This window comes from Neoarius graeffei, chromosome 5, assembly GCF_027579695.1.
Source record: "Neoarius graeffei isolate fNeoGra1 chromosome 5, fNeoGra1.pri, whole genome shotgun sequence".
In the NCBI taxonomy this organism is placed as follows: Eukaryota; Metazoa; Chordata; class Actinopteri; order Siluriformes; family Ariidae; genus Neoarius; species Neoarius graeffei.
The window spans coordinates 33,217,221-33,229,891 of NC_083573.1; the positions used below are offsets into that span (position 1 = coordinate 33,217,221).

The 12,671-nt window shown below is 38.6% G+C and overlaps 1 protein-coding gene across 1 annotated transcript; it reads right to left on the reverse strand.

Annotated features, from left to right (window-relative positions):
• Positions 1-1,688: 1,688 nt before the first annotated feature.
• Positions 1,689-12,394, reverse strand: cldc1 (C-type lectin domain containing 1). Its single transcript, XM_060921578.1, has 6 exons — positions 12,025-12,394; positions 11,778-11,882; positions 11,444-11,602; positions 8,868-9,019; positions 7,614-7,735; positions 1,689-4,651 (listed from the first exon to the last, which is right to left on the reverse strand). Exons 1-6 carry the CDS (start codon positions 12,119-12,121, stop codon positions 4,489-4,491), a joined length of 798 nt encoding a protein of 265 aa, XP_060777561.1. The 5' UTR covers positions 12,122-12,394; the 3' UTR covers positions 1,689-4,488.
• Between the last annotated feature and the right edge of the window lie 277 nt (positions 12,395-12,671).

The window sequence follows — 12,671 nt, forward strand, 5'->3', positions numbered from 1 at the left end:
GAAAACTATCAGCCCTCAATAACATATTTCTGTCAGTACTCTTCCTATATATAGAAGTATGCAAGACATTCTCATCAATGGAAATCAACAAATCCAAAAAACTGATTGATGTTCTTGAATATTCAATAGACAGTTTTATGTTTGGATTCGTAAGGTTCAAGTACTCATCTCATCTCATTATCTCTAGCCGCTTTATCCTTCTACAGGGTCGCAGGCAAGCTGGAGCCTATCCCAGCTGACTACGGGCGAAAGGCGGGGTACACCCTGGACAAGTCGCCAGGTCATCACAGGGCTGACACATAGACACAGACAACCATTCACACACCTTCACATTCACACCTACGGTCAATTTAGAGTCACCAGTTAACCTAACCTGCATGTCTTTGGACTGTGGGGGAAACCGGAGCACCCGGAGGAAACGGGGAGAACATGCAAACTCCACACAGAAAGGCCCTCGCCGGCCCCGGGGCTCGAACCCAGGACCTTCTTGCTGTGAGGCGACAGCGCTAACCACTACACCACCGTGCCGCCCTCAAGTACTCATAAAACTGCAAAAGCTCACTCTCAGTTCCTGACCAAATCAACAGAATATCATCAATGAATCGCCCCCAGAACACCATCTTATCGCAGAAAAGATTTTTAGATTGATTATAAATGTATTGTTCTTCCCAAAAACCCAAAAACAAGTTGGCATAATTTGGCGCAAAACATGCACTAATTATTCAATTGTCTTCACCTGTCCTTTTCTACATCTTGAACAAAGCTACCTTGTTCCTTTGTGATATTGCCCTGAAGAAGGCACCCATGCCGCTACGCGTGGGCTTTGTTTTTAATTTGTCCATGTAGGACTTGTCTAAAATATTAAAGACATTTTAATCTGGAGTGCCTTAGTCAGAGATTTTTTTCTCTTTTTTGGCTGTGGATCTAGAATACCTTGGATTAAAGAGCACCCAAACCTAAAAAAAGACTCTAAACCATTGGAAAAAGAGCACGCCATAATCTAAAAAAACTAAAAAAAATCTAAAAAAAAACCACATCTAGTGTATTTGCTAATTCTTTCCTAAAATCAAACCCTGTTACTTTCAACCTTGTTAATCATGTAAGAGCAAAATGCAACCATGGGGGAAAAAACTGAGCTTGTTGCCTGACGTGATCAATCAATCAATCAATCAATCAATCAATGTTAAATGTGTGTTTTTTTTATTCATCATACATTCATTCATCTTCATAAACTGCTTTAACCTGATCAGAGTTATGGTGGTACTTTTACCTGAGGTGTTTTTTTTTTTAAATCAAATATTAAACTTTGTGACATTTATTTTTGATAATGAGTAAAAATAATACTAAGTTTAACTCAATAGTCTCTAGTTTAACCCTATAAGACTGTAAGCCAATTTGTTAAAAGCTAATAGAGGTGAATTTTAAATATTGTCATTACATTTCAAGACCCAAAATCAAAATACACCAGTTTCCTGACAAAAGACAAAAATCAGGCAACAAATTCTTAGTCAACAGTAGCAACATCTGAGACGGTGGAGACAGATAATCATCCTCAGTGCAATTTATCACAAAGCTTCAGTTTTAATGTGTCAAAGGAAACAGTGTGATAATTATCTGCAAATTATGTGACCTGTGGAGATATAGGCAAAAATCCAACCTGCAGAAATACATACTGGTACACCATTAACTAGCTGAGTGATGATCTTTTATTGTACAATCACTATACTGCCTTGTATTTCCATTTTATTCGTATTCTCACCAAAGGAAATTCCTTGTACATCTTGTACAACATGGAGGATAAACATTTTATGATTCTGATTTACATGAAATCTTAATTGGTTTATTGAAAGATGTATTTACATTAAAAAAAATCTCTAATCTCTAAAACTACAGACACTGAAGACAAATTAATATATATTTACACTTTGAAGTTTGTACAAAATGTTTATATTATACTCTGTACTTTGTTCCAAACCTGGAATTATGATTATGGCAAAGACAGGGATAACAAATTCAGTCCAATAAAACAAAACAAAAATGAATTATTTGACACTGTAAAAGGGATTGACATTTACAGCATTTCACAGATGTCTTTATCCAGTGAAATAAGGAAAGTGCTTTACAGCCTCCATCAAAAACATCCTCATGCTTATTACAACTGCATGGCGGCTTAATTAGAGATTCTGGGTGCTAAACTGGCCTGCTGCAGTACAGACCTGTCTCCCATTTAAAACATTTGGTGCATTATGAAACCTAAAATATGACAAAGGAGACCCCAAACTGTTGAGCAACTGAAATTGTATATCAGGCAAGAATGGGACAATATTTCTCTTTCAAAACTACAGCAATTGGTCTCCTCAGTTCCCAGAGTGTTGTTCAAAGCAGAGGTAAACATGCCCCTGTCCCAACATTTTTGAAATGTGTTGCTGACATCAAATTCAAAATGATCGTATATTTTTCAAAAAACAATAACAATTTCTCAGTTTCAACATTTGATATGTTGTCTTTGTACTATTTTCAATGAAATATAGGGTTTCCATGATTTGCAAATTATCGCATTCTGTTTTTATTTACAGTGGGGCAAAAAAGTATTTAGTCAGCCACCAGTTGTGCAAGTTCTCCCACTTAAAAAGATGAGAGAGGCCTGTAATTTTCATCATGGGTATACCTCAACTGTGAGAGACAGAATGGGGGGAAAGAATCCAGGAAATCACATTGTAGGGTTTTTAATGAATTAATTGGTAAATTCCTCGGTAAAATAAGTATTTGGTCACCTACAAACAAACAAGATTTCTGGCTCTCACAGACCTGTAACTTCTTTAAGAGGCTCCTCTGTCCTCCACTCATTACCTGTATTAATGGCACCTGTTTGAACTGGTTATCAGTATAAAAGACACCTGTCCACAACCTCAAACAGTCACACTCCAAACTCCACTATGGCCAAGACCAAAGAGCTGTCAAAGGACACCAGAAACAAAATTGTAGACCTGCACCAGGCTGGGAAGACTGAATCTGCAATAGGTAAGCAGCTTGGTGTGAAGAAATCAACTGTGGGAGCAATTATTAGAAAATGGAAGACATACAAGACCACTGATAATCTCCCTCGATCTGGGGCTCCACGCAAGATCTCACCCCGTGGGGTCAAAATGATCACAAGAACGGTGAGCAAAAATCCCAGAACCACACGGGGGGACCTAGTGAATGACCTGCAGAGAGCTGGGACCAAAGTAACAAAGGCTACCATCAGTAACCCACTACACCGCCAGGGACTCAAATCCTGCAGTGCCAGACGTGTCCCCCTGCTTAAGCCAGTACATGTCCAGGCCCATCTGAAGTTTGCTAGAGAGCATTTGGATGATTGAGAAGAAGATTGGGAGAATGTCATATGGTCAGATGAACCTAAAATAGAACTTTTTGGTAAAAACTCAACTTGTCGTGTTTGGAGGAGAAAGAATGCTGAGTTGCATCCAAAGAACACCATACCTACTGTGAAGCATGGGGGTGGAAACATCATGCTTTGGGGCTGTTTTTCTGCAAAGGGACCAGGACGACTGATCCATGTAAAGGAAAGAATGAATGGGGCCATGTATCGTGAGATTTTGAGTGAAAACCTCCTTCCATCAGCAAGGGTATTGAAGATGAAACGTGGCTGGGTCTTTCAGCATGACAGTGATCCCAAACACACCGCCCAGGCAACGAAGGAGTGGCTTCGTAAGAAGTATTTCAAGGTCCTGGAGTGGCCTAGCCAGTCTCCAGATCTCAACCCCATAGAAAATCTTTGGAGGGAGTTGAAAGTCCGTGTTGCCCAATGACAGCCCCAAAACATCACTGCTCTAGAGGAGATCTGCATGGAGGAATGGGCCAAAATACCAGCAACAGTGTGTGAGAACCTTGTGAAGACTTACAGAAAACGTTTGACCTCTGTCATTGCCAACAAAGGGTATATAACAAAGTACTGAGATGAACTTTTGTTATTGACCAAATACTTATTTTCCACCATAATTTGCAAATAAATTCTTTAAAAATCAGACAATATGATTTTCTGGATTTTTTTTCTCATTTTGTCTCTCATAGTTGAAGTGTACCTATGATGAAAATTACAGGCTTCTCTCATCTTTTTAATTGGGAGAACTTGCACAATTGGTGACTGACTAAATACTTTTTTGCCCCACTGTATGTTTTAAACAACGTCCCAGCAGTTTTTGTATTGTTGTTTTTTTTCCTCTCATGTTGTTTGGAGAAGCCCAAAGGCTGATCTAGCACTTGCTTCAATGCTAAAAACATCTCCGTCCAAAGTCCCCCAATGCCAGTGTCGCAATCTTTATTTACACAAGACCTGAAATTCTATGAAATCGATTCAATTTTGGAAGATAAGCACAAAAGTAGAAAAGAACACATTCAGAAGTATACACAGCACAACATTATCATTCTCCTAAAAAAAATCAGTGTTTTTCAGAGTACTATTTCTATCTTTAATGGCATAATGAATCAGTTTACAGTGATGGCATCCATCTCACAGATGTGTTTGTAGATGTTGTCACAAGGCACGTCAAACCAGGATTTAGAGTGAGAATTCAGCACGGCACAGTCCTCACCATGAAGACCTCCAGACTGGTGATTATTAGGCTCTTCGTCCCATTTATCCCAGTACCTGAAAGAAACAACAGTGAGCTCAGGACACACACACACACAAAAAATACGTTTCTCTGTTCAGTACTGTTTTAACCACGTTCTTATTGACGGTGCTATAGGAGTGTCCAAGGAGGATGTATGATGAGGAGTGGATTTTTCAGTCAGAATGAACTTGATCTTGGCAGCAAGTACTCTTGAATGAAACCACGTCTTTGGCATTTTGTTATTTGGTACCTATGTTCAGCTAAGCAGTTGTAGTGAAGTCACTGATCAACGAATCCAAGTCAAGACTCATGTCAGCATCTCTTACATGATCTCACCCTCACATCCAAGCCAAGTCCGAAAGGTCAAGGGTTGGGGAAAGGGGGCTGTATTATAACTGAAGTAACGTTATTTAATCTCATCTCATTATCTCTAGCCGCTTTATCCTGTCCTACAGGGTCGCAGGCAAGCTGGAGCCTATCCCAGCTGACTACGGGCGACAGGCGGGGTACACCCTGGACAAGTCGCCAGGTCATCACAGGGCTGACACATAGACACAGACAACCATTCACACTCACATTCACACCTACGGTCAATTTAGAGTCACCAGTTAACCTAACCTGCATGTCTTTGGACTGTGGGGGAAACCGGAGCACCTGGAGGAAACCCACGCGGACACGGGGAGAACATGCAAACTCCACACAGAAAGGCCCTCGCCGGCTATGGGGCTCGAACCCGGACCTTCTTGCTGTGAGGCGACAGCACTAACCACTACACCACCGTGCCGCCAATTTAATGAGTTTTAATGAGTATTACTTCTTACTTCTGACTTAAAACATGAAAGTTCATCAGAGGAAGATGAAAAGGAAGAAGGGAAGCCAATTTAACAGGAAGTACAACTCATTGTGAGCCAGCTAGCTAACAGGTTATCACTGAGTGTGGCTTCTCTTTATCTAGTTTATTGCAGAGCAAAGATAAACAAATAATTCAACCATACTGTGTCCAAAATGTCACTTACTCGATATTAATTTCTTATTTATAAAACTTGTAATATACAGAAATGAGTGTTTTACCAGGAAATATACCACTTGTAATTTTCATACGTGCTACATCGGGAACATAGAGAACCAAAACCGCAACATAAATCTCTAGATGTCACTTGTGAGGAAATCGATTAATTGTTTTGATAAATTGGGGTACTTTTTGTTTGTGAATGGGTCTATATAATAATAATAATAATAATAATAAAAAAATCACACGTTGGCTTGAAGATATGAACTTTGTCTTCTCGTGTTGAAAAACTTGCATTTTTCAAATGAAATACATCACAGATCTGAGTGACATTTAAATAATATTGGCTGGCTTTTTTTCATGGTATATCAGATATATTCTATTCAGCTAGCATGATATTGAATGAGTTGAAGATGAGTGCAGTATCATGTTAGCTGAATGGAATATATCTCGTATACCACGAAAAAAGTCAGCCAATATTATTATTATTATACATACACATTCCTTTCGGGTGTTCAACGCAGCTTTCTCTTTCAAAATCTTCTGTATTTAACGACGCAAACCTGGCGGCCATGTTTGTTTACAAATTGTCACAGTCGCTTGCTAGCGTGGAAGTTTTACGTCTCTGACGTGTGACGTCATGTTGTCTTGACAGCCATGCAATATCGTAAACCATATTCAACGCTCATTCTCCACTGGGTAGAGTGACATAATACACGTAGGATAAGCGATATGCTAACAATATTGCATGCTATCAAACCAAATGAATGAAACCCGAGAGAAGGGAATAGAACACGTGTTTTTATTCCATCGATAAAGTGTCCTGTATGTATAATAATTCCCGATATTTCACTCCGATGAGGTCACTCCCAGTGTTTTCCTGCTGACTAGTCGCACGTTTTCAAAATGGCGAATTGGTTCAAAATTAAAATTCTTTTGATTAACTTGCTTTTTTTTTTTTGTGGATGTGTCCGTATAATATAAAGAACATTACATGGTGATGCGAAGATATGAAGGTTATCTTCTCATGTTGAAAATATTTTCACTTGTTCGCTTCATTCACTTGTGTAATATACATTCATCACTCGAAGACAAACTTCATATCTTCACGCAACCGTGTAATATCCTCTATATACAAAAGCAATACCGCACTCACAGTCATGCTGTTATACTGAACATCACATGCACTATTGCTTATGTGATATTGTTTAAAAGTCTCACATGTAAATTACCTAACATAATAACTTTATCTCGAGAATGGTCATAATAACAATAATTTATATGTAGCAAATGATATACTTTTGAAACATTGAGTATTTTAATGTTGATGTTCCAGTCTCATCCAGGATGTTTTCCTGCCTCCTGCCCAGTGTTCCTGGGATAAGTTCCAGATCAACAGCGACCCTGACCAGGATGATGATGACGTTTACAAAGAGCCTCACTAATAACACATACATTAAAACAATAATGTTCATTAGCTCAAGTGAAGATAGTTGGATGACCACATGGAGGTTGAAGGACTCAGCGTGACTGTAGAATTACCGTAGTTTAAACAGAACTCTTAGTTGGACCTGATGTTTGTTCCACCTCCTACAGTCTGTATATATTGAAGAGGAATGTTTACTGGGTAAGATCTGTTCCTGAGGCCTACAGTCATGTTGACTCCTTGGGTCATCAAACAAACATCACTTGAGCTAATTAAGTATTGGAAAGACCATTAGAAAGGAAAGTTCCCTCAAGGGCAAATGGTGAGAGGAAGTCAATGAGGTGGACCAAACAACGTTGATATACAGCGTGTAAAAATCTCCACTTGACTGCATTCCGGTGCACCTTTGTGTCAAAATAGCAGCTGAGTCAAATATTCCAATTGTTTTTGTTTTGCTTTCATATATATATATATATATATATATATATATATATATATATATATATGTAGGTGTATTAATGTATCATGTACATTGATATTGTTTATGCTTGTGTAGTCTTACGTGTTATTGACTGGTGTGTTGTCCACCCATTTCCACACGCCTTCTTCTTCAATGTCTGACAGACCGATCCAGTAATAATACTCAAACCCACTCAAACTGCGGGCTATTTTCTCCAGTGCAAGCTAAATTTAAAAGAAAAAAAATCAAAAATAAATACAGTACTAGTCAAAAGTTTGCACACCCCTACTCATTCATCGTTTTTTTTTCTGTATTGTGACTATTTTCTACATTGTAGAACAATACTGAAGACATCAAAACTATAAAATAACATATGGAACATATATGGGATTATGTGGTAAACAAAAATGTTTCATATTTTAGATTCGGTCAAAGTAGCCATCGTTTACCTTGATGACACTTTACACACTACTGAATGAATGAATTTATTTTTTATTTCAAACATGTAAAAAAAATGTATGTAACTATTTGTACATACAAAAGAAGGAAAACGAAAAAGTGACAAAAAAATTAATAAATAAAATACATAAAGAGCTAAGACATTACAATACACCGCACATTGTTCGAAAAAGGAGTGGGAAGAAGTACAATACTTTTTTAATTTCCCACCCCTTTTTAACTACCCCGAAATCCAAACTTCATTAATACACCTATAAAAATATATACCATATATACACTTCATGAATATCTATATAAATATATAATTACAAAAATAAATATATACTACATACCATATATATACACACTTCATAAATATCTATATAAATATATAATTACAAAAATATATATATACACTATATACCATATATACACTTCATAAATATCTATATAAATATATAATTACAAAATATATATATATATATATATATATATATATATATATATATATATATATATATACACACACACACACTATATACCATATATACACTTCATAAATATCTATATAATTACAAAAATATTATATTGGCATTATCTTAACCAGCTTCATGAGGTAGTCACCTGGAATGCTTTTCAGTTAAAAGGTGTACCTCGTCAAAAGTTAATTAGTGCAATTTCTTGCCTTCTTAATGCGTTTGAGATCAAACAGTAAATCGTGAATAATAAAAATACAGCAAATAGCCCTATTCCACAAGAACCGCTCAACTAAGTAAAGAGAAACGACATCCATCATCACTTTAAGACATGAAGTGACTTTTAATGAATAAAAATAAAGAAACACCATTGAATTAGAAGGTGTGTCCAAACTTTTGACTGGTACAGTATGCATTAATGTATACATGCCTACATACTTACATGTTGCTCATGCGTGTGAAGTATTGCTAGATGGCTGTCCATAGATGCACAGCTCTCCCTGCTCCTGATCCAGTCTAGTTTGTCATCACTGAAGTAGTAGCACTTGTTCTCTGTATATTTCCAGCCATCAGGACACGGCATGCACTGCTTCACTGGAAGAGACAGTAAGCGAACGCCAAACAAAAGAACATTCATGAAATACTGTAGATGAACTAACATTTACAGGCAACACAGGCCTGATATTCTTCTTTGTACGTATTAGAGTATTTCTGGCACTTTTATTCTGCATTAGTGAAGGAACTTGACCATATCAGAGAGCCTAAGAACTAGAACACATTCTGAAGCGCCACAGAAAAGAACAAATAATCAACTTATTCAAAAATGGTGTAGTTGTGCGACTAGGAACACAGCACACTTCCAGATGCTAAGTGAAGATACATTTCCACTCTGCTGCATTAATGTGTGATAGAAATACAGTGTCTTGGAAAAGTATTCATCCCCCTTGGTGTTTGTCCTGTTTTGTTGCATTACAAGCTGGAATTAAAATGGATTTTTGGAGGGTTAGCACCATTTGATTTACACATGGTGCCTACAACTTTAAAGGTTGAAATTGTTTTTTTTTTTTTTTTTATTGTGACACAAACTTTAATTAAGATGAAAAAAACAGAAATCTGGAGTGTGCATAGATATTCACCTCTTTTCATATGAAACCCCTAAATAAGAGCTGGTCCAACCAATTCACTTCATAAGCCACATAATTAGTCGATTAAGATCCACCTGTGTGCAATTAAAGTGTCACATGATCCGTCACATGATGTCTGTATAAATCAACCTGTTCTGGAAGGACCCTGACTCTGCAACGCTACTAAGCAAGCAACATGAAAACCAAGGAGCCTCCAAACAGGTCAGAGACAAAGTTGTGGAGAAGTATAGATCAGGGTTGGGTTATAAAAAATATCCCAGGGAGCGCCATTAAATCCATTATAGCAAAATGGAAAGAATATGGCACCACTACAAACCTGACAAGAGAAGGCCACCCACCAAAACTCACAGACCGGGCAAGGAGGGCATTAATCAAAGATGCAACAAAGACACCAAAGAGAACACTGAAGGAGCTGCAAAGATCCACAGCGGAGATGGGAGTATCTGTCCATAGGACCATTTTAAGCCGTACACTCCACAGAGTGGGGCTTTATGGAAGAGTGGCCCGAAAAAAGTCACTGCTTGGAGTTTGCCCAACAGCATGGGACAGACTTCACAAACACATGGAAGAAGATTCTCTGATCAAATGAGACTAAAATTGATCTTTTTGGCCATCATGGAAAACACCATGTGTGGTGCAAACCCAACACCCTGAGAACACCATTCCTACAGTGAAGCATGGTGGTGGCAGTGTCATGCTGTGGGGATGTTTTTCATCTGCAGGGACAGGAAAGCTGGTCAGGACTGAAGGAAAGATGGATGGCACTAAATACAGGGCAATTCTGGAGGAAAACCTGTTTGAGTCGGCCAGAGGTTTGAGACTGGGACAAAGATTCACATTCCAGCAGGACAATGACCCTAAACATACTGCTAAAGCTCCACTGGAGTGGTTTAAAGGGAAACATTTAAATGTCTTAGAACGGCCTAGTCAAAGCCCCGACCTCAATCCAATTGAGAATCTGTGGCATAACTTGAAGATTCCTGTACACCAACACAACCCATCTAACTTGAAGGCGTTGGAGCAGTTTTGCCTTGAGGAATGGGCAACAATCCCAGTGGCTAGCTGTGCTAAGCTAATAGAAAGATACCCCAAGAGACTTGCAGCTGTAATTGCAGCAAAAGGTAGTTCTACAAAGTATTGACTGGGGGGGGAATGCACACTCTAGATTTGTTTTTTTCATCTTAATTATTGTTTGTGTCACAATAAAACAACAATGTGCACCTTTAAAGTGGTAGGCATGTTGTGTAAATCAAATGGTGCAAACCCTCCAAAAATCCATTTTAATTCCAGCTTGTAATGCGACAAAACAGGACAAACACCAAGGGGATGAATACTTTTGCAGGACACTGTATATGTTTGGCATGCCTTGAAGTGGTACACACTGTTCTGATTGCTACTTGTTTTGGTTCGTTAAATCCTTGAGGTTTATCTTTGCTCACACATTCCGCTCGCTGATTAATGCCCTATTCCACAACCATTATGTTGACCAGTAATGTCTTTCTTCTTTTCATAAGATTATGATCCTGACGGGTGATATAATGGTACATAATGTCCCTCTTCTTTCATACAGTAGTGGAGTCTAAACCAGCGGTGTAATGCTTCATCACCCATTTACATTATACGTAGATAGCTTCGTCAATTAAATCTTCATCATCCAGTCACATAGCTACAATGTTTGTCCTACAATAAACTGAGAAACATCTCTGAATAGCTGTGTTTGTGTTAGTGACTGTTTGCTCCTGGAGGCAGAGGTCAACATTCCGAGATCAGACTTTGTCAATTCGACCTCCTTTGGTACAGAAAGATCAAAACCTAACAATGTGCCTCAGTTTTCTATTTGGAATGGTACAGCACACACTTGTACGTTTCTCACCCTGTGCTGAACAGGTCTTTCCGAGGGTGGTGTAGTCAGAGCAGAGGCGGGAGAAGCGCTCCTCCAGGGACGACAGTTTCAGAGACTGAATACGTGCTTCAGAGAGAGGACTTTCTGTAGACACAACACTGTGGGGACTGCAGGGTTTCCTTTTAAACACTGCAAAATGTGTGTCAGAGAAACAGAGATTAGTGCTGAAGTTTGTTGTAAATGTTAATTAATACAGCAAATACTGTTGTACTATGAATTTAAGGGAACCTTCATGCAAAGTGTTATCTTACAAGCAACAAATCAGCGTTGACCAAAAGTATGTGGAGGTGTGTGTGTTACTTACAGACAACAGTCAAAGCTATGTTTATACAAAATGAAACGAGCAGTGCGATAATCAGGAAAATCACCGTCTGCCTCCTCATACAGTCCACTCGTTTAATATCATCAGCTGCAACAGAAAGATATGAGCAAAGAACGCATGAAAACACACGATTCATGTCAAGGGTTGAATCATGACCTGATCTGATCATCTGTTGAATTCTGAACTTACTGCTCTATTACACACACACACACACACACACACACGTTACCTTGTCCGTTGTGCAATGAATAAAGTATAGGTTTGTTTCCCCCGGCTGAGTGGCTTTCTTCTGTGAACTCCTGGAGGCTGCTGTAGTTCTCCTCCATGATTAAATGCCCAACTCTCTGAAGTCCTCAAACACGATCACAGTATAAATGTAATCATATAATCCTTGACGATCACTCTATCCTCCTCTTAACAAGTGTTTGATTCAAATACCAGATTCCTTTGCAAGTTTAAATAAAGCAGTTCTTCGAGAAGGCAGGGCTTCTCGATGTCTTTCCTCTTCCTTTTCCTTCCCCTCACAATGTTCTGCCAGGTTTTATCCCCCAAGTCACGTTCTTCATGTGCGAGCCATGTGTAGATACATGCCTAGGGCCTGTGAACTCTCACTCACAGAGACAGCAGGACGAGAAGCCAAGATTCTGCAAGAGGGCGGGAACTGGCCGGAAAACGGCAAGGGGTGGAAAAACATGGATTGAGAAATCCTAAAAAGAAGAAAATGTCCTTCCAAAAAAAGTGGGAATTTCACAACTTTTGCTTTCAGTGATAAAATTAGTCATTCTGTTATGACATGATATACTGAGGCCATCAATTCTAGCGTGTTTAACTGTGTTCATTTATAGATTGCAGTTCATAAAAACCTTCACTGCATTC

What these genes read in the sequence shown, in the direction of transcription:
- cldc1 (XM_060921578.1), bottom strand. Translation starts at nt 12,121, where the DNA reads ATGGAGGAGAACTACAGCAGCCTCCAGGAGTTCACAGAAGAAAGCCAC. An exon ending in CATAGCTTTGACTGTTGTCT is followed by an intron (nt 11,603 to 11,777) that starts GTAAGTAACACA and finishes CACATTTTGCAG; the next exon opens with TGTTTAAAAGGAAACCCTGC. An exon ending in AACACACCAGTCAATAACAC is followed by an intron (nt 4,652 to 7,613) that starts GTAAGACTACAC and finishes TGTTTCTTTCAG; the next exon opens with GTACTGGGATAAATGGGACG.